Raw genomic sequence first — 22,789 nt, 5'->3', positions numbered from 1 at the left:
AACTTTTTAAATCTGAAACTTCCTTCTGGTCTCCCTTCACTGTCTCCGGCACAGATCCAGAACCAGACTGGGCTCAAATCCCACCTGCACTGCTTTTGTCAGAGGGTAGCCATGGGCAAGTCACTTAGCCTCTCAGCCTCATTTTCCCTGTTTTTGCAGTGGGGATCAGAAGTGTTCCTCCAACAGGTGAACTCTATCAGAATGAGCTGAGAAACTGTCCCTGCCTATTGCTACAACTGACTGCTCTAGCTGTTTCTTAAAGGGGCTGTGACTTGACATTTCTGTGTTGTTTTTTTGTTTGTTTGTTTGTTTTTTGCAGGCTCCCTGCTGAGCAGAGAGCCCAATGTGGGGCTCGATCTCAGGACCCTGAGATCATGACCTGAGCCGAAGGCAGAGGCTTTAACCCACTGAGCCACCGAGGCGCCCCTGTGTGATTTTGATTACTGTTGGTTTCCCTCATTGAACTATAATCTTTTTAACAAATTTTTTTTTCTTAATTTTTTTTATCTTTAAAAATAAAGATTTTATCTTTACTTATTTGCCAGAGAGAGCAAAAGAGAGCGCAAGCAGGGAGAGTGGCAGGCAGAGGGAGAAGTAGGCTCCCCCTGAGCAAGGAGACTGATGCAGAACTTGATCCTGCATCATGACCCTGAGATCATGACCTGAGCTGAAGGCAGACACTTAACAGACTGAGCCACCCAGGCACTCCTGAACTATAATCTTCATATGGAAGGACAGGGGTCGTTTTTGGTGTTGAAAACCACTGAGCAGTGCATGGAATGTAATAGATGCTCAACAAATAAGTACTGAATCAGTGGTCATCCACCAATTTTCTTTTTAATCAAAACAAATTTGAATGTGTAAATTCTGTAGAAAAACTGTAAAGTTTTGCATAGGTTAATAAGAGTTGAATAAATAGATTAAATTTTGTAAAGAAGTACTCCTCCCCTCCTTAATCTATAGTTTTAACAATTTTTATTAGTAAAAATCATAGAGTGGGGGCTCCTGGGTGGCTCAGTTGGTTAAACGTCTGAAGCTTGAGCTCAGCTCAGGTCTTGATCTCAGTGTTGTGAGTTCAAGCCCCACTTTGGACTCCATGCTGGGCATGGAGCCTACCTAAAACAAACAAACAAAAAATACAAGAAAAAGTCACAGAGGGACTTTTTTGTTTTGCAACCTAAACAAAATGGAGTTTATCTCAAAGAAGAATGTTGATCCAAGTAGCCAAGAAACTTCTGGGGAAAAAAATGATGAGACTTTGCTTTGCATTAAAATGTATGCATTTATTAAAAGGATGCAGTATTGAAATGATGTGGTACTACTGAAATCAGAATAAGCAGATCATTATAAGGGATTAGTCTAGAAACCATAACAAGAAAATAAAGGTTTATTGTAGAGAATTAGAATTTTAAAGATATTAAATTAAAAATCTTATTCAATCTCTCTAAGTTTGAATTGAAATAATGCAGAAGGAAATTTGCTCATATGGGGAAGTGTTTATACTGTTACATTAAAAGGGCAGTTACAAAACAGTGTATCTCCTTCCATTCTCACAACCTAATGGTAACAATAGTAGCAAACATCTTTTAGTTCTTTCTTTGTGCCAGAAACAGTACCAAATACTTGACTTCTATCTCTTTGTTTAAATCAAGCACTCCTGTGAAGTATATACTCTCATTGACCCTGTTTTGCAAATGAGGAAACCAAAGATTGATTAAGGTAGGTCAGTGGCCAAGAGCTAGTAAGTAGTGGCAGACAGCAGGAATTCACAGCCAGGCCATCTGATTTTAGCATTGTCCCTCTTAATTACATTAATTACATTAAAATTTTCACATTGGCTCTCAATGTGTGGTAGTATTCTAAATGACTTTTATTTATGTTTTGTGAGTTTTCTGTATTTTCTAGAATGGACATGAGTTACTATTGTCATTTTAAAAATATCAGTGTCCATGTGGATGGGACGGTTATCTGTCAGAGCTGTTGTCACAGGATGTAAATAGTCGCAAAGATTTCTTTAAAAAAAATAAATAAAAGTCTAGAAGACAGCCCCCAGTGACTATAATGTGAAGGTGGTATTCAAATTAATAATTTATTGAGTGGCCAGAGATAATATTCTCTTCTCTATCTTAGGCCAGAAGAGTTGAAGTAATCTGAGACTTACCAAAGGAAATCCATGATTTACAAAAAAGAGATACAAATAGCCTGTAAACCAAAAGTTGGACCCCACTAGTGCTATTTTCAGATTAGGCAGAGATTTAAAAAAAAAAAAAAAAAAAAGCAGTACTCTGAGAGGGAAACAGACTGTCTTCGACACTGGTAGGTGGGAATAAAATTGTTATTACCTGCTGGGAGGAAAATGAGTGAAAGGTGCAGGTCTTTTCACTGTTTACACCCTTTGCCTCACCAGCTGTACTTGTTAACCTTCAATTTAGTTGCCAAATTGGGTGATTTTGCAAAAAGATCTTGCAAAAATCGGGTCAAGCATACTTAGGAAACACTTGGCGTTAAAGGGCAAAGGACATCCTAATTACTCCAAGACAGGGGGATAGGTAAGTTTCATGCGAGGAAGTGCTCTGTGGCCACTTGAAATTATACAGATGGATATTTACTGAAGCAGAAATGAATTCCATGAAGTGGAGGGATTGTTAGAAATAAGGCCACCTATGTGCCGTGCTTACCAAGTGCTTAGCGTATGTCAAGTTCTCCGATGTAGCTTTAAAAAGAAATGGCTTATAAATCAGTGCGTATCCAGTTAGCTACTCACAACTACTACTGGTTCTTCACCCTTGTCAGACTAAATTCTTTTTCATGGGTGCGGGACTTCCCCCAGCCTGAATGCTCCTTTTCCAACCTCAGATTTTTTCTTTTCCAACACCCGACTCCCACCAACCAGCATTGTTTGCCTGCTGCCCTGTGATATTTTCTTACCCTTGTTCTTGTGTGTGCACCACGCATCCCACCTGGAGCACCCACGGCCTTTCTGTACCCCAGTCCAAACGCACCCATCCTTTTAAACCCTGCCTGTGTCTTGTGAAATTTAACCCTTCCAGCTTCAGTAGTTGCTCACCATCCTGGCCTGCTTTGGCCTAACAGGTCGGGTCTCCGGTTGTTAAGACAGACACAACTGAGAATTTATCTCAGTCAGTTCACGTGGTCCCTTGAACATAATCTGATGCTCTTTAATGGCTGCTGAGTTACATCACATCTTTAAAAATAATTATTGGGGGGCACCTGGCTGGCTCAGTTGGTAGAGCATGTGATGCTTGATCTCAGCATCGCGAGTTCAAGCCCCAATCTGGGCATGGAGCCTACTTAAAAAATAAATAAAAATAAATAATTATTGAGACTAAATTCACATAACCTGAAATTATCTGTTTTCCAGCGAACTGTTCAGTGGCATTGAATATAGTCACTGTGTTGTACAACTACCCCAAAACATTTTTGTCATTCCAAAGTAAGCCCCTTTACCCACTCAGCAGTTTCTCTCCCTTCCCTCCCTCAGCCAGCAATGTGCATTCTGCCTCTATGGATTCACCTGTTCGGGTTATTTTCTATCAGTGGGATCATACAATAGGTGAGCTTTTGTTTCTGGCTTCTTTCACTTTTGTTTTGGAGGTTCTTATATATTATTCGTGTTTGGGGGGGTTCTTTCCTATTGTATGAATTAGTATTCTTTTTAAAAACATATCTTTAATATTTGAATATTGAATATGCAAATTCAAATGAAACATTTTAAAGTGTTTCATAAATATGCTCGACCCATCTTTTGGCAAATTCGTCCAATATGGCAATTACATTGGTTTCTAACAAATGTTATTGCTGAGGCAAAGGGTGTAAACAGTGATAAGGACTTTTATATGGGCAGCACCTTTGAATATTTCCAAAAACAGGCAAGCATTTTAGATGTTGCTTAGAGTGAAGTCTCCCAACTGTGAAATTCTGTAAGTGAGCTGAAGTATAAATGTAGGTTTATTATTATAGGAGTAAGGTGTTGTACTAATTCATGATTGTAGTATTTCCTTTTTTAAGGCTGAATAATATTCTCCTGGATGTATATACCACAATTTACCCATCATCTGTTGAGCTCTTTCTACTCTCTGGTTATTATAGTGCTTCTGTGAAGATGCCTGTACACGTCCTTGTTTGAGTTCCTGTTTTTAGTCCTCTGGGTTGTATACTCGGGAATGGACTAGTGGGACTGTATGGTAATTCTGTGTTGAACTTTTTGATGAGCCAGTAAACTGATTTCCACAGCAGCCAAACCTCTTTATTGCCTCATCAGCAGTGCACAGGGGGCTCTAATTTCCCTACATTCTTGCCAACACTTGTGATTTCCCATTTTTGAAAATAATGTAGCCATCCTTGTGGGCATGAAGTGATACCTCATTATTGTTTGATTTGCAGTCCCTAATTAACAATGGTGTAGAGCATCTTTTTTTTTAAGATTTTATTTATTTAACAGAGGGATCACAAGTAGAACAGCAGGTGGCAGTGGGGTGGGCAGGCTCCCCACTGAGCAGAGACCCCCCCAACGTGGGACTCGATCCCAGGACCCTGAGATCATGACCAGAGCCGAAGGCAGAGGCTTAACCCATTGAGTCACCCAGACACCCTTTCTTTGCCCAGTTTTTAATTAGGTTGTCTTTTTCTTGTTGAAATCAGGAGATAATTTATATATTCAGGATACTAGACCCCTTACTTAGTACATACATTCTTTTTTCTTTTTTTTTTCTTTTAAGATTTTATTTTTAAATAATCTCTATACCCGACATGGTGCTTGGACCTAAAAACCCAAGATCAAGAGTCACACATTCCAGCCACCTGAGCCAGCTGGGCATCCCTGTACTTATCATTTAACGTTAGATCCCCCTGGCTCGACTTGGGTCTCCCCTTTGTGATTTTTAAAAATCTCTAGTAAGTGCTACGGGGTAGGAGATGTCTACCAAAAGGATCTTATCAACTACTCTATTAATGATTGGTCATGAGGGCATTTGCAAACCACAGAATGTTACACAGCTATAAAGTGGAAGACAAGATGCCCCTTTTAGTGTTTTTTGCTTTGTCCTTAGTTTGGTTTTGAGGACTCTTCACATTATAATTCATGGTTAGACACCTAAGAGCCATACATTTAAGGTGAGGAGAATAACCAGGAATGTTTGCTTTTCAGAGTCCTCCTTTTTGAACTTCCATGACTCAGACTGCGAACCCAAAGGACCACCACCCTGTGACTCATTGCTTTCCCTCAACACTGAAAAGATTCTGGTATGTGTCTTCCATTCATGCCTTCTGGTTTTGTGAACTACAGCACAATAGTACTGCTTTCAAAAGGAGGAGGTCACCTCTGTTTGTCAACTAGGAGTTGGTTGGGTCAGATAAAGATGGGGCGTCTGGTATTTAGTCTCATTGAATTATTATGACTTATGCATTGGGTGGTTGATCATTCTATATTTTTCTAGATTATTCTAGATCTAGATTTTTTACTTTTAAGTTCCAGGAATAAAGGGGGAGATCATGGCAGGATCTTATTTCTAGAAACTTCATGTATTTGAAGGTATCATGTATCTTCTTTTTCTAGTCTTTGCCTATGTGGGAATCTTTTATGTTTTTAATTATCAGTACCAGCCAAACTGTGTAGGAGACCTCGCCACTCCAGCGGTGAGCACTGGGAGCTGTATAACGCCTTTCTCTGCCTCCCATGGCAGCACATGCGCTCCTCCAGGCTCGCTGCCTTGAGGTGGAAGGCCCTGCTTTTGGCTCACACTTCATTCGGTGAAGCTGAGTGGTTCTTTTGGTGCCCAAGGCTAACATATTTTTTTCTCCAGACCTTTTCCTTCAACATCCATGTAGATACTGTTTGCTTCTTTCGTTTGAAATTTCCCTTTAGGATAGATACTCTTTCTTCTCCAGACAGAGCTTTGCCTTTGCATGTGAGAACTACTGAAAACAGGTAGAAATTGCAAGCTAGAGAATGATCAACACGTTTTACCTAGTTCACTGCTTAGCAGTCAGCCTGATATATGGAAAAACTTCAGTTAGACTGGTGTCAAACCAGAGTGCGCTACCTTGTAAAGTACTGAGTTGGCCATCACTAAAAGCATTTAAGTAGAAATTGGGTAATCCCCACCTTGGGTAGATGATTAGATTCTTAGAATTATTAGGGACCTACCTTCTTATTGACAGGAGTTCAAATATTTTCTATGTGTTGCGTTTCTAGTTTAAGATGACACTAGCCAGTAACCTATGGGAGAAAGCTCATCAATCTTGGCCTTTCATTTTCCCTAGGTTGGAAATATGGGAGTCCGACTATTCATTTCTTCATTAATTCTCCAGATATTTATTTTGCACCTATTATGTGCCAGGCGTTGTGCTAAGTAAGTACTGGGAATACCATAGTGAGCTAGCTAGCCTCAGTCCCTATGCTCGCGACTCCTAGGCACTAACCCAATAATTACACAAAAGGTAATCTCCCTTAAATTAGGGGGAGCAGGTAGGACAGTTTTCAGTAATGGAAACGTAAGCAGGGACCTGACGGTTGGGCTGGAGTTAGTCGCCCAGGGAAGTCGGGCTGTGTGCAGAAACTTCCTTGGTCACAACTTCTCACCACTGTCCCCGGAGGGTATCGATAGATTTGGGGTCAGAAGTGGGAAAGATTCTGATCAAGAGGTCAGTTTGTCCATACTATACTTTCCTGCCCACTTCTGTCAGGTTTTAATTTCTAATAATATAAAAGCACTTAGTTCAGATAGGCTCCCCAGTAGAGTCTTGATGTTATTTGGTAAATGATTCCTTTTTATGGGATTTCATTTGTGTGGCCTTCCCATATCTTTCTGCACAAAGGTTTGGCAAATGGGCGACTCTGCTTGAATACTGGATTTTTTTAAGCACTAAAAGCATTATTCATAGACTCCTTTTCTGGGTTCTTAAGCCATTTATTAAGCAGGAAAATTTTTTACGTCTCTGTGCTTATCTGTGACCATCTGACAAAGAGGAAAGTCTCATGTCTGGTCACACCCGGAAGTATGCACTGTGATGTCTTCACATGTTGTTAAATCTGCCGGTAGAATTTTCAGATGTTTCATTTTGTCTGGGGTTCTGAATGGGGTGAAGTGAGCATCCTGCTGACCTGGGATACCCTTCTGGCCTATAGGCTTTAACTCGTGTTCTAACCCCAGAGGTAGCTTTTTCTTGACCTGTCTAACCTACGTATTTTTTTTAATTTAAATTCAGTGAATTAACATGTAGTGTATTATTAGTTTCAGGTGTAGAGTTCAGTGATTCGTCAGTTGCAAACAACACCCAATGCTCATTACATCATGTGTCCCATCCCCCACCTCCCCTCCAGCAACCCTCAGTTTGTTTCCTATAGTTGAGAGTCTCCTATGCTTTGCCTTCCTCTCTGATTTCGTCTTGACCCATTTTATAGGCGTACTAAATACCACACTGTATCTGAACATAGACTAGATTTTGAGAGTACAGGGTGTTTAAATGGAAATGCCTTGTTACTGTTATTTGACTCAGTGAAGCCCAAGGGGCCACAGTTCATTACTGCTAATAAACACCAGTCATTAGCTGAAGAGCACATACAGTAGTTGGAAGAGCATCTCATGTAAAATTATTTGGCTAATGTATGCCTGTAGGTGTCTACTATGCATTTTTAGAAAGAGGAACTCGGTTAATTGGGATGTCACAGGGTTCTAATCCTGTAGTTTTGCCAAAAGCCACAAATCTTCAATCTCTATCTTAGTTTTTGCTGTCTCTTGTGTGTGTACACGTTTTAATTATGTCTTAGGCGAATCTGGTGTGGAGGAATCACATTAACATGTGCCCTATAACTACGCACATCACAAGTTAGCATCACCAGCTGAATCTTCTGGTGAAGGGACAGCTGTTGTATCAGACATGATTTGTCTCCAAAACACTACGGAGCCGTCATTATACAGTAGACCAGTACTGCCTATAAAATCACTCCAGTTCCTAAGCGAACTTATTTACTTCGTATTCCCCTGGTTTCCACTCTTGTTTTAGCTTTCCTGCCAAATGTGCGTATGTCTGTATAATTTCTTCGTAGGCAGATTTACTGTCTTCAGTAGGAGGGAGGTGTTCATCTGCTGTGCTTTTTCACTAGAACGGCTTGTTTCTTGGTCAGATTGTGTTGGTCCTTTGGTGGCATCATCTCCGTACAATTTGTAGCTCTTCTTTCTAAAATATTTTTAGTTTAAAAAGCGGCATTCTGTCATCCAGCCCCATGGGAGGACTGATGGCTAGAATGTGATCTTTGCAACATGATCGAGGTCACTAAATAGTTTCTGCAAACGTGGAAGGATTATGAGTCAGCCGGCAGGATGAGTCCCCGTGGAAGTGAAAAGAAACTCTTTCTTAGAAACAGAACCACTGGGGTGCCTGGGTGGCTCAGTCGGTTAAGCACCTGACTCATAGTTTTGGCTCACGTCAGGATCTCAGTGTCATGGGACTGAGCCCTGCTTCGGGCTCTGCGCTCAGCACAGAGTCTGCTTAAGTTTCTCTGTCCCTCTCCCTCCCCCTCTGCCACACCTCCCCCAATTCCCACTCTATCTTTCCCTCTCTCAAATAAAAAAAAAGTCAAAAAAAGAAACAGATCCACTAATGCTAGGGGAGGAAACACATCAGTCACACTACAAGCTATGTGGTACACGTAGCTATGATGTACACGATTGGTATTTATTAAAGTGAATCTTTTTTCCATATCAATCCAGTGGAGCTTTAATTTTTTTTTAAAGATTTTATTTATTTATTTGTCAGAGAGAGAGAGAGAGAGAGCGAGCGAGCACAGGCAGACAGAGGGCAGCAGAGACAGAGAGAGAAGCAGGCTCCCTGATGAGCAAGGAGCCCAATGTGGGACTTGATCCCAGGACGCTGGGATCATGACCTGAGCCGAAGGCAGCCACTTAACCGACTGAGCCACCCAGGCATCCCATGGAGCTTTAATTTTTTTAAAAAATGCAGGTCTTCATTTGAAACCTTGTCTTCATCTGCAATAAGCTAAAATGTATGTTCGTCTGTTTCTTTTTCAGAGCCAGGCCAAGTCAATTGCAGAACAAAAGAGATTCCCGTTTGCTACAGATAATGACAGCACAAACGAAGAGCTAGGTGAGATTTCAGTCTGAGGGAGGGGGCATGCCTGGGTCATCTGCCTAGATTTTATGATTCAGTGCCGAGCAGGGAAGCAGGGTGCTGGAGGAGAAAGCACACAGCAGGAGCCCTGTGTTCTTGGGTGGGGCGTTCAACCCTGTGCGGGTCGGTGCGTTACATGTCAGTATAATAGGAAATAGTGAAAATACAGGGTCTGGAGAAAATGATCAGTAAGAACATCTGTGTTTCTCTGGACATTAACAATGATGGTAATGGGTCCTTAGGCATGCTTATCATTGATTAAAGGTAACTTGTGCTGTCATCGAACAGGAACAACACAGACATGAAAGCAGAGGAGACTCACACCTACTGCAATCTTCTGTGTAATAAAATAGCCAGGTATAAGTTAATTTTACTGTCGGTGTGGAAAGGTTGAGTTCATTCGGATCCGCAGAGGGGTCCTGTAGTTCGTCTTGCTGTGGGCCTGTTTTCAAACAGGCTGGTTCCTCCAGGGTCTGATACACACTGGGTGTGCCTTGCCCATTGTCGGGTCAGCTCGCTGTTGAAGGATTGAAAACAAAATTGAATACAGGACTGAAGAGGGCATCTGGACAGACTTCACAGAAGCATTGCTCCTGCCTGGTGGCCTGAAGCACCTTTGGAAATTCTTTCCTATCTGATTTACATGTAATTATTTTATCCTTTCTGTGGCCATGTGCATTTTATATTAAGGCGGAGCACCTCAGGGCGCTTGGCTGGTGCAGTTGGTAGATCTCCTGACTTCTGATCATGAGTTCAAGCCCCACACTGGACCTAGAGCTTACTAAAAAAAAAAAAAAAAAAAATTACTGAGCACTTCTTGTATTGGCTCCTTTGCTCTGTTAGTGCAGATGATTAAGAGTTGACTGTTTTGAAAGTATTAATCAATTTTTGGTGATGTTCTTTGAGTAGGCTCTGAGAATTAATTATCTGTTAAGAAATCAGATTTGTCTTTTTCGAGGTGCCTGGGTTCTGGTCAGCGTCTTCATTTTTTATGTCCTGAATTAAGAGCCCAGGATGTGCCAGGCCTATTCTGTGCTCTAAGACTAATCCTGCTAGACCTCTAGGCCCTAAGCTGCCTTAGGATCTTCCATATCACAATATTTTTTCCTTGGAAGAGCAGCTTCTGTCAATTTACACGTTGCTAGGAGATGTGGAATTGCTGGATAGTAATGATTTCTGTGAGAGTTCCAGTGCTTTCTTTTTTTTTTTTTTTTTTAAAGATTTTATTTACTTACTTGACACAGAGAGAGAGATCCCAAGTAGGCAGAGAGGCAGACAGAGAGAAAGGGGAAAGCAGGCTCCCCGCTGAGCAGAGAGCCCGATGTGGGGCTCGATCCCAGGACCCTGGGATCACGACCTGAGCTGAAGGCAGAGGCTTTAACCCACTGAGCCACCCAGGCGCCCCTCCAGTGCTTTCTTTATGTCTTTGGACTTCTACAACAAAATTTAGATCCTAATAGCTATTTTATAGTTTTGCAAGATTTGGATTTTTTTTTTTAATGAGTACTTTTGCGTTTTTCTCGATAAAGTGTTTACTTTTAGATAGAAAGATTTGAAAAGTGCATTTGGTTTTATTTAAGTGGACTTCAACAGCCTAGCCATGGAGAACAATTTAAACATGTTCCTAAGTACAGTAATATTTATGCCCTAAAACTATATTCGTTTTTATGGGTCACTTATTCATTTGTTTGTTCAGTAGATATTTATACTGGTTATGGGGAGAGAGCTAGGAAAATTCTAAAACTTCAGATCTGAAAGGAATGTAAGAAGATGTCCTAGAAGCTTGTTAAGCAAGACCCAGAAAGAGGTGAGAAGTGGTTGAGGTCGCCATGATCACACCGCTGTTGGGTAGCAGAGCCAGAACCCGAGCCCAGATCCTGGCTTTCTGAGAGATGGCCATCTTCCTGCCTTCATAGAAGGACGCGTCTGCGTTTCCATCCCTGTTTATGTGATCATCCAGAAATTCAAACCGTTTTTGCCGTCTAGCCCAGCACACAGCAGTTTCAGTACAGACTTGATTTATTTCAGGGGAGTGTGTTAGGGGAGGTCCCAGAGCAGGCAGCCTGGGTCCTTTGTCTCCCTTCAGTCGTGTTCAGCTGTACTGTGCTTCATCTGCTTGTCTTTGAACGGGGATAAGAACTGTACCTGCCTCCCTGCGATCATTACTACATGGAAATGGACAGAGTGCCACGCACACACATGTCACACTTATTTTGACTGCTCATATTCCTGGCCCCCCACCAGAAGTGTCTCAGCTCTTCTTGTTCTCTGAGGCATCTGAATGGGATCCATTCGTATCATTCCAAATATGAATTTGACCTTAATTTTATCTTTTTAAACAAATTGTGACAAAACCAGCCCTCTTTAGTTTGAAGAATGCCCTTAAAGCTGTTGTCTTATTATGACATTCAGTGCTTCTGAAGTTTATTTTTCTCAGGTTAGTTATGGGGACACTCTAAGTCTCTTTCTGCATGGAATGTTTTTACTCCTTTTGACTCTCAGGACATTTCAGCTCTTCACGCCAGTAAGAAGTTTTAGTTGTCTGTCCCCTTGAACACCTCTTAGGTTCTAGGACTGGAGTCTTGGGATAAAGGCTTTTTTTTTTTGTGAAGAAATGTGATCAAAATAGTATTGTGTTGAGTGAGAAATACAGTTTTTTCGGGGATATTTGGGGATTTAAGGAGTTAGGGTAAATTTTATATATGAAAAGTAATCTAGATTACCAATAATATAATAATGTAATATAGATGGAATGTAATCTAGACTGCCAATAATTTATTGCATTTTGGACAGGTGAAAAAATTTAGTTCATCTATTGCTGTGTTTTAAGAGGTTGTCATGGCTCAAATTTCAAAATACCAGTTACTCTCACCATTTGATCAGAAACTAACATCTTTAGTGTATATTTTGAGTAGTGTTTGACTGTATTTTGAACAGAAGAGGTAGGAAAAAGACCACTATTGCACTGCGCTGGTGTGAATTACGCATTCTCTTAATATGTATTAATTTGAGCCTCAGCTTTTGTAACTCAGTCACTGGCAGTAAGTTCAGCACCACCAGAGGCTAAGATCCGTGGTGCTGTTTGGGTATTTCTTGGAACTGTCGCAGTAAAATCACATTGCCATGTTCTGGACTTATTCGGGCTCCTCACTAGCTCTTCTGATAGATCGAGAGGAAACATCACAAAGGTTATTTGTATTTGAAAGTGAGTGATGGACCCAGAAAAAGATAATTACTTCTTGTAGGCAATGTTTTATAGATGGCTTTAATAATTTAATTCTTGAGAGCACTGGAAGACTGATAGCAGGTGCCAAGTGGTGGAAGCATTCAAGTACATCTTATTAACTTCCCGGTTTTCTTTAACTACTTCTGGTCCTCGGAGCTGCCTGTTAGGACTCGGCAAAGAATTTATTTACTGATTCTGCTTGGCGAGCCTTCATTCTTTCCTTTCATATTTTTGTATTTTGTTTCATAGCTATTGCTTACGTGTTGATTGGCAGTGGACTCTATGATGAAGCAATAAGACATTTTTCAACAATGCTTCAGGTAATTTTTCTTCTTAATTATGAAATTTCAAGTTGATGGTTACGACAGAAATACAGACATATGCATGGCTAGAGTCTGCAAGAATGTATTGCTTTTGGGATCATAGAAGAAGGTAAAGGAAATCAGCCCTGACTGAGCACTTTGTTGGCGCAGGCCTTGAAACGGTGCTCTCATTTAATCTTTGCAGTATTAACTTTATTTCAAATGAGGAAAATGAGATCAAAGGAGATGAAGCAATTTGCTCATAGTCTCCACACCGCCCCCCCCCCCAACCATCAGCTGGAAGACAGGGGACGCAAGTGCAGTTTAAAAGAAAAAAACCAAAAACTAGCTTAGTTCACTTTCCTCTCTACCATGCTATCTCCCATAAAACGTGGATGCTGGAAGTTCCTGGATGTCCATATGTTTACTTTCCGTGCAGGAGCTGATCTGCATGGTTCCACTCATGGATTTGTTTCTCACCAAAGTGTAACTGTGGGACTCTTCAGCAGAAGTACTGACCCTTTCCTGATGGATGGCTGCTTTAAAAATGCATAAATTAAGATAAAAGGCTTGAACAAAGGTCTAAGAGTTGCAGGGGAGACCCGTAATGCAGCCTAACATTGTTGGCCTTATACCCCTTATCTTTATTTAGCTGTGTTCTTGTGGAGCAGACCATTATCGATACATTGTCAATAAGTCTGTACAGTAGACTACAGTGAAGAAATGTGACCTTTAGAGTTGAAGATACCCATGTTCTAATCCCCTGTACTGGTTGTTTGCAAGTTATTTTACCTCCTGGCTCATGGAGATAATAACCATAACCTCCAAAACTATTCTTGTTAGGTTTTTTTTTTTTTAAGATTTTATTTATTTATTTGACAGACAGAGATCACAAGTAGGCAGAGAGGCAGGCAGAGGGGGAGGGAGAAGCAGACTCCCTGCCAAGCAGAGAGCCCAATGTGGGGCTCGATCCCAGGACCCTAAGATCATGACCTGAGCTGAAGGCAGAGGCTTTAACCCACTGAGCCACCCAGGCGCCCCTCTTGTTAGGTTTAAATGAGATATTCTACAAAGTCCTTAGTACCTAATGCCTGGCACATAATAAGTGCTCAGTTAATTTTAGCTCCTCAAAGCACCGTTCTAACAAACTCCTGTTCATAGAACAAACAGATAATTTACAATCCAGCAGGTAAAATTCATTTAAAAATATTAATTTTTAAATTCCTGCTCTACTTTTTTTTCTTTAAACATAGAATTAATTATATTGACAATTCTGTCTTTGTTCCCAAAAAAAGTCACAGAGATAGTTTTAGGGATGACTTCAAAGTCCCCAGATCCAAACAGTTGTGTGTTTGAGTGCTTGTATGGATTGACAGTCTTCAGCAGTGTTTAAAGTATGAAGGGTAGATTCTTAGTAGTTTTACAAATCACCTTTCTGGTAGGCATTGCAGTACTTAAAAAGGTAAGTAAGCACTTCACACAATTAACACTCGGCCCTGGTTTGGCAGGGAGGTTTTGGTACATTTATAGGAGAAATGTTGGTTAATGTATGGCAACTAATAGCAGAAAATGATGAGAACTTGCCAATATATTATCAGTGCATTCAACTTTTTAAAAAATATTATCGTTGCAGTTGAAGGCAATATAACAATGTTAAAGAAAGAACCCTAAATAAAAATTTTCCTAATTCTGCCACTCTACCATTATTGAAGTTTTTTGCTTTTGACCTTTTCAAAGTATGCATTTGTGCTTCGTAATTTGAATGTCTACTATTTTGTATTACTTTTCCACTGGAGTTTATACTGTAAATTTTTCTCAGTATTTCTAATCTTACGCTTTTAATAGCTCTGTACTGTCCCTCGTGTTGTCCGTTTATTGTTGTAAAACTTCTTTCTCTTGCAACTACATTCAGAAAGTAGGTCAGAATTTCTCTCTTTGTGCCAAGAAAAGGTCTTAATATTGAAATTTGATAGATCATGTTCATCAGTCTGCAATACAATGGGTTGCTTTCAAGTGGGAAATTTCTCTTTGAGAATGTGTGGTTCATAAGGTGGGACTCCTTTTCTGCTGATGTAAGCTGTTGATGGGGCAGGAGCAGAGGATGGGGAGCAGCCGAAGTTCAAATACTTCCGGCCCACAGAAGACAGCCTGGGCGACCACTTAATAACATATTTTGATGAAGAACCAAGAGTGCCTTTTTCTGTCCTGCTGGTGCTTTTCTTAGATTTCTGTCTTCTCTCCTTTTATTTTGGTACTTCGCAGCCTTTTCCACATCATGACACAGGTAGATAATCCTGTTTGCATCACCTTGGGAGTAAACACAGGACCAAATTTAGACGCATCTGGATGGAGCTCAGTGAAAATTTGTCACATTTTCTTTGTGTTATATAACTATATATATATATTATATATAATAAAGATTGATAAAATACACTAAAATTCTTTTCAAAAAATTTAGTTTTTTAGGGGCGCCTGGGTGGCTCAGAGGGTTAAGCTTCTGCCTTCAGCTCAGGTCATGATCTCAGAGTCCTGGGATCAAGCCCTGCATCAGGCTCTCTGCTCAGCAGGGAGCCTGCTTCCCCCACTCTCTCTGCCTGCCTCCCTGCCTACTTGTGATCTCTGTTTGTCAAATAAATAAATAAAATATTTTTTTAAAATTTAATTTTTTAGATTTTTATTTATTTGTCTATTTGATAGAGAGAACATGAATAGGGGGAAGGGCAGAGGCAGAGGGAGAAGCAGATTCCCACTGAGCGAGGAGCCCAATGAGGGACTTGATCCCAGGACCCCAGGATCACACCCTGAGCTGAAGGCAGACGCTTAACTGACTGAGCCACCAGGTGCCCCTGTTCAAAAATTTTAATAAGAAACTCAGTCCTGTTTTTCCAGGACTGAGGTTTTATGTTCAAAAGTGATGCACATGATTCCTATTTAAGAGCTTTCCATTTTCATCGAATTCTTGATAGCCGAAATCATCAGGAAACCGCACAAGTAGGGGGTAGCAGGTGTCCGAAGAAGAGTTAGTGTTCTTTCCCCAGTTGACCAAAACTCCTTTTCGTACCATGAATCAGATTTTGCAGAAGTCAGTCTCTTCAGGTTATATTTCAAAAGCACGAGACTTCTTTACATCTGACTGCGCTTCCTTTTCTTTCACGGGCAAATGCAGTGGAACTCTTTCTTGCAGTAATGACATAGGTTGTTGTCCCAGCATTGCTTTTCCATGGCCCAGGTTCAGGAGAGCAGTTTGCTATCACCCTGCAGCCTTGCCCTCTTTGTCCTAGGACTGGCCCAAGTACCACTACAGAGCCTGCCGCCACCGGGTGTCCTCCTGTTGCTTGTGGGGCCCACACACCTGCTGATACTCTCGATCTGTAAGCTAGCCGGTGGTCTCTAGCAGCTCTGCAGTGGCAGCCCCTGGTACACAAACTTTTCAGGGTTTTTGAGTTCACATATGCTTGATAAAACTTCTCTTTCGGACAGCCCAGGAACTCCAGTATGCCGCAGCATACCTCATGGGACCATGAGGGCTTGGCTTGTATTAGAGTCACCATTTTTACAACATCGTTTAGTGTGACATTGGGATCTGTGCGTGAGGGCTGCCTAGAATTCCAGAATGACCTTCTGCTGTAAAGCTCTGAAACCTTCCTTTTGTCTTAGCTGTACCACGAGGAGCAAACTCAGACGATATATCCCCGGTCTCTGCTGTTGTGAGCTGTGTTTGAGTAGTTATTTAACTACGGGATATGTGGTACATGTATAAAGGAAACAGAAATGCTCCTCAGGGTTTCTCACTGAACACAGCTTCAAGCGTAATAGATGTGTCAGACTGCACTGAAAACTTGTGATTGAAAAGCTTGTGCATTCGTGTTGTCTATACATCACTGTCCTTCCTCCGGTGTCCGTGCAGTGACGATGGTGCTCTGGGAAAGCGGGACATTCCCCAGCTGCCATGCTGCTTTGGTCCCCAGGCAGGGCTTGGTAACATTAGTGGTGCAAAAATCGACTGAGGCCTTTGTTATTAATTGTGGGAACTTGAGCTCATCTGATTTGGGTAGAACTGAATTCATAAAAGTGTTTGTTTATTATTTTACATCAGCAGACAAAATGTGAACTTGCCTCTGCATACGAACTGTAAACATCCTTCTTGTAATTAGGTGCGTGGGTCTGCCAGTTGGGCAAACCTGACTCCTCATTGCCAGCGCTGTGCAGGGGCTCGCTTGAGTTCATTTGTCTTTGATTCTGTGACTTTTGAATTTTAATCAAAAAGCCAGCCTTGCTGGTCGAAAAATAAATATTTGTAAAATTTAAGTCACTGTGTAAATGGTATAATGAGGACAGTAAATGAGACCTTTTTGAATGTAAAAAGATCGATGTCTTGGGAAATGAGACATCTAATGGACATGACTCCAATAAGGTAACTGTTGTATTATACCATGATTTTGCATTTGCATAAAGTAGGTAAGATTGGAAGATTAAAATACTAGTTTTCATTTAAATCATTTAAAATTCTGAGCACTGGTTGTGGTGCATAAACAATGAATCTTGGAACACTAAAAAAAGATAAAATTATAATATTGAAAAATTTCTGAACACTTGATAAAATGTAAATATTGTTAGATGTATATACTCAAAAAGTATTTTTGAAAAATGGATATTCCGAGCCCAATTTGCTTTTAGAAATAGACACTGGATTTTATTTGAAAGTATAGTTCATTATGACATTTCATAAAGAGTTTTGACTTCTTGTTAACATCCAAAGCCGATGACAGATAAAATAAAGTAATAAAGCTGTATCAATCAAGGAAAGTAATAAAATCCACCATCTACATTTAGGAACCCTTATCACTAGATTATGACTGAGATAACAACCACAGCAATCCTTTACAGATCTTTCACTGATTTAGGTTTTCTTATTCCATTTATTCTTTCTTTTGAGAACTTTTTTTCAACAGCATAGGACGTATCATTTACTGTTGTTGTTAAATAATAGATTTTATTTCTTTTCCTGGTTGATGCGACTTGTTATCTGTCACTGGCGGAATGGAAAGGCGCTGCTGTGGTCATGATGAGACCACGTCGGGGGGATCGGGAGGCCACTATAGGGTCATGGTAGACTCTCGGCCGGGAGGGAGCCACACGTAGAACCCCCCGAGCTGAAATGATGATGGCTGAGCACAGGAAGTTGTCAGTGTTCAGATATTTTGACTGTTGCAAAGTTGTGAATGGCTGTTTCCTAAAGGTTTAACATTTTGTCCAGCAAAGGGAAGGCACCCCTGGGGCACACCGTCATACACCTTTGCCTTCCGGAAGCCCGGATCTGGCTCTTCACCAATAACTACCCCGTCGTTTCTGTCCAGGTCGTCTGCTTGCTTCTCCTGTGAGAAGGGCAGGCCAGGCTGAGCTGACTTCAATCTGACAGGCTTTAACATGCATCGAGATCTCCTCAGTCACCTTGGAAATGGCCCTTGTCTGTGGCTGACTAGGAACTGTTATATATGACACTTCACGTGTCAGGCACTGTGCTGGAGGCCGCAGAGCCAAACATGACAAGACATTGCCTCAATATTGTGTGCCCGTGGGTGACAAGAGTACAAATGCAAAATAACGAATAATAAGAGAACTACCTTAATGGAATTCTAGCCATTAAGAGGTTCCAACTCAACTGCGTGCCCTCCCCGGATCCCTGCACACCCCGACCATAAGTGAGAGAGGATCCTAGTCCGGCTCCAGAGTTGCCCACCTCAGTGGGTGGCACACTCTCCGCGGCGTGCATGAGTCCCCCTGCTCCGCACATCTGTATGCTGCTTCCTTCAGCATCCCCTCCATCCGGACACCTTCCAAGTACCCCTGACGTCCATCCACTTCTCCTGGCTTGGTTCAAACCCCAGCCAGGCCACTGCTAGCTGCCAGGTGACTGGCACAGCCCTCTTAACTGCCTCATCACTTCATACCCTTCGCATACATGCACGCCATCCATTCACGGGCACTTGAAACACACACACACCTTGCTGTTGCTTTTAGGTTAAAGAGTGAAGTCCTTACTAAGGTCCCTGCCTACCTCTTCAGCCTTGTCTTGGGGCAGATCCTATGCTCCCTGTTTGTCTTGGGCCGCCTCTGCCTGGACCAGCTGCTCTGAGCTTCCCTCACCCCCGACACAGTTGAGCCCGGTACTTCTCAGGGAAGCCCTCCTAACTGTGTCTAATCTTCATGCCATTTTCCAAAGGTACCATTTACCACTACAGCACTTACTGCAGATGTTAACTTTGCATTTGTATTTGTGATTCTCTGGCTGTGCTCCAAAAAGACAAGAGTCTTGCCTTCTGTCTTGTTTTTGCTTACTATAGTATTTCTAGCATGTGGAACCGGACATGGTAATAACTGACCCTAAGTAAATATTTGTTGACTGAGTGACTAATGTCTGTACAACATACAGACATTAGGAACCGAGGAACCGAGGCCTATTTACCTAGGAACTGAGGCCTATTTACCTTTCAGGAGAGTCTGGAAGGAGTCAGAGGAGAGGTAGTGTTGGAGCTGAGGCTGCAGGTGGATATTCTAGGCAGGTGGGCTGTGCCCCGAGCCAGGGAGAGCATGTTGTGTCCAGAGAGCTGTGAAGTAGTACTGATTTCTAGAGTATGAAGTATGGGTGGAAAGTGGAAGGAGATGAGATACAACTGTAAGGCAGGAAAATGATCAGTATTTTCTACAAAAGCATTTAGATGTAACCTCATTGTTTTTCCAATTGTGAGTTGCAACCTTTTTAGTAGGGGCTGAAATTGATTGGCAAGTGAAGACTAGTGCTTTTCAAAAAGTGAAATACACTAGAATAGAAAATAGGCTGCAGTGTAAATAGTAAGACTAGGTTTGACTTAGTGCTCCTGATGTGTGTGTGTGTGCGTGCATTATGTACATATATATGTGTGTGTACTGGGTTACAACGTAAAATGAGTTTTACCGTGGGTTAGAGTAAAAACGTGTTTGAATGGGGCTGTTGGAGGTGTTGCAGAGCCAAGGAATAATTCATCCAGGGTGACTTGATCGAACATCATTGTTAGGTGACTCTTAGTGTGGGTCTGGAGACTGGACGGGAGGAACAGGAACGTGGTTAAGATGGTTGCAGTAGTATAAGTGGGTGAGGGAGGAGTCCAATAGGGCAGTGCATTGGGAGGGGGAGAGGCAGCAGGTGCATTGAGACTGCTGGGATCTCCTGAGTAGGCATGTCGATGGGGAGATGAGGATGACCCTCCCTCACCTAGTGGCTGGCTCTGGCCATGGGGTGTATGTAGATGCCCCTTCAGTAGAAGAACTGTTTATTTAGGTTTGTTAGGTACACTTTTTCCCGATATACCCCTTGGTCATCATAAATTTTTTTTTGTTTTAGGAGGAAAGCTTCTTAGGTAGTCTATTTTGAGACGTTACAAATTTGAGAGGAGGTGTTCCCCTCACTAGAGAATGTCTTCCATGTGGGCTCACTGCCCCCTGCCCCAACCTGGACGAGGGGCTTCTGGGCACTCTTCTGTCTCCTGGCAGGTGCTACTGCTGTGGAAACACATGAAGTCAGTCTTCACTTTATTTTGTGATCGGGTCGCTGTTTTTCCTGCTCCTCCTCTCCCTCTGTACCCGTATCCCTCTCCTTCCAAACGACATCCTCTGCCTTTTTTTTTTCCCAAGCCAGGAAGGATATTTAAAATGTTTTTAAGTGTTATCTCTGTGTGGCAGAATGATTAGTTGCCCTTTACCTTCTTTTTTGTGCTTTTCTTCATTTTCTAAATTTTCTGTAATTTATAATAAATATTCCAACTACTTATTTGGATAAAATTTTTATTTGTGCTAACAATTTCTTTTATATGGTGTGTATTACTTAAAACATCTTTTTTCTGATTACGAATGTATGCATGTTTGTTTTAAGCCATGAAAAGGCATACAGCAGTGTAGTGAGTAGAATGGGAACACATCTAGCAATCTCACTCCCAACAGAAAATTACCGTTAGTGTTTTAAAGCCCTTTTTTATGTATATGTACTCACCCACACAATCATGTATAAGTATTATTCATAAAATTGCTGTTCCTCTGTAGTTCTATTAGCTTGTGCTTTTTTCTACTTAGTGAATAGCATGGAGCCTTTTATACCAATCATGTGTAAGTTCTAGATCACAACTCTGAAGAGAACTGTGTAGGGCCAGGGCAGTGACCGAAATGAGCAAAGTACATTGCCATGACCTAGAGGTGATGGGTGACGGGTGGGCTTCCGGTACGCAGATGAATGCACACCCCTCATCTAAGGAGGCAGCCAGTACTTAGCTCTAGTTGTTTTTTCTTTTTTCATTCAAGAATGCAAAAATATGGGCTTATCTTTGTTGCATATTTGGATTTTTCAAGAAAAGTTAGAGATCTGTAATTGCTTACTTGAATTTTTCCGATTTTTGTACATGATGGGCTGGTCTGCTGGCCAGGCTGGGGCCAGTGATGCATCCGTCTGCCCCTTGCTACAGGTGTACTGGATTCTGTTTAGTCTTTTGTTTTCCAGTATATGGCATCTTCTCCTCTATTCCGTCTCATCCACTCATCATTGAGGTTGATGTGTCTTTTTCTGCAGTGTGGGCAGACTCCGTCTCTCAGATTTGCAACTTAATGGTAGATTGATTAGTCTATAAAATGCCTCATCTGGTACTGTTCTATGAGAGTCTCTTTTCTTATTGTTGTTTTTTTTTAAGATTTTATTTATTTTTGCGTGCATGCCTATGCATAAGCAGAGGGAGAAGCAACCTTCCCGCGGAGCGGGAGCCCAATGTTGGACTCTGTCCCAGGATCCAGGGATCACGATCTGAGCCGAAGGCAAACACTTACCTGACTGAGCCACCCCGGTGCCCCTGTTCTGTTAGATTCCTTAGCAGTGTCAGGAGTTTTACCCCCGAATGTATAGCCAGAGGCTGCTCAGTCTTTTTTTCTTAAATATAGGGGAAGGCTTCAGAGAAGCGGTAGAAATTGCAGAGGCTAAATGTAGAGGAGAGGCATCTCCCTCAGGAGGAGGGACGGCTCATACCACCTGTTAGGGGAGGTAGTGGCGGGGCAGCGGACCCCGTCCTTGGGCCAGAGGGCGATTTCGTCTAGTCCATTTGGGGCAGTCTGCAGGAAGGGTCTGATTCCTGTTCTGACGCACAGTGTAAACAGACTGGAATGGACGTCTTTCTTGTTGCTCAATGGGGCAGGCACTGAGAGGTTCTTCCCTTTTCAGATTATTTCATGACTGGGAAGGGGACAAACCAGGAAGAGGCACTACCTAGCACTTCACTCCTTACTTCCTTCCTTGAGCCTCCGTTTCCCCTGTGAGACATGATCTCGGATGCTGCTGGTCATAGAGTTTTTGGAAGGATTGCATTTTTTAAAAAAATTTTAAATTTTTTATAAACATATAATATATTATTAGCCCCAGGGGTACAGGTCTGTGAATCACCAGGCTTACACACTTCACAGTACTCACCATAGCACATGCCATCCCCAGTGTCCAACACCCTACCACCCTCTCCCTCCCCACCTCCCCCCAGCAACCCTCAGTTTGTTTTGTGAGATTAAGAGTCTCTTATGGTTTGTCTCCCTCCCGATCCCATTTTGTTTCATTTATTCTTTTCCCACCCCCCAAACCCCCACGTTGCATCTCTACTTCCTCATATCAAGGAGATCATATGATAGTGGTCTTTCTCCGATTGGGGAGGATTGCATTTTAGATGAGATGACCATGTGACAGAAGCTAATGCAGGGCTCCCTAATATTGGTTCTCTGTATTATTTTTTCAGTGCAAAACTCTTATTACGTGTCTCATGCAAACGACCTTCAAGAACACATCTTCTGGTTGGGGACTGTGCGTGTCCACGTATGTGTGGTGGCAGCGTAAAGTAGAGCTTGTCACTTGGGGCATTAACGTGCTTTAAGCAGAAACTGATTTTTTTGTTTTGTTTTGTTTTGTTTATAGTTTTTGACGTGTTTCTGTTTTGGTCTGACTTAGGAGGAGCCTGATCTGGTTAGTGCAATTTATGGCCGAGGGATAGCCTATGGAAAGAAGGGACTACATGTGAGTATGGAATAGCTCCGTTTGCCATAGTGCCTCCATGAC

General features: G+C 41.8%; 1 protein-coding gene across 13 annotated transcripts in view; it reads left to right on the top strand.

Annotated features, from left to right (window-relative positions):
• Positions 1–22,789, top strand: part of TTC13 (tetratricopeptide repeat domain 13) — a 75,569-nt gene that overhangs the window by 11,745 nt on the left and 41,035 nt on the right. For 5 of the 13 annotated variants that reach the window (XR_006608746.1, XM_045087238.1, XM_045087231.1 and 2 more), the window contains exons 2-6: positions 3,503–3,574; positions 5,168–5,262; positions 9,051–9,126; positions 12,626–12,696; positions 22,682–22,747. Coding sequence is in view for 12 of the 13 variants with exons in the window: in XM_045087238.1 (XP_044943173.1) it covers positions 3,503–3,574; positions 5,168–5,262; positions 9,051–9,126; positions 12,626–12,696; positions 22,682–22,747 (380 nt within the window). In the remaining variant the exon portion in view is untranslated. Of the gene's footprint in view, positions 1–3,502; positions 3,575–5,162; positions 5,263–6,282; positions 6,372–9,050; positions 9,127–12,625; positions 12,697–22,681; positions 22,748–22,789 lie in introns of those variants that run through there. The other 8 variants (XM_045087235.1, XM_045087230.1, XM_045087234.1 and 5 more) reach the window with 4 other exon arrangements.

This window comes from Mustela putorius, unplaced genomic scaffold (genome assembly GCF_011764305.1).
Source record: "Mustela putorius furo isolate JIRA1106 unplaced genomic scaffold, ASM1176430v1.1 tig00001075_pilon_pilon_pilon, whole genome shotgun sequence".
In the NCBI taxonomy this organism is placed as follows: domain Eukaryota; kingdom Metazoa; phylum Chordata; class Mammalia; order Carnivora; family Mustelidae; genus Mustela; species Mustela putorius.
Note: the sequence above shows the minus strand (reverse complement) of the source record. Positions and strands in the feature narration are given on the sequence as shown.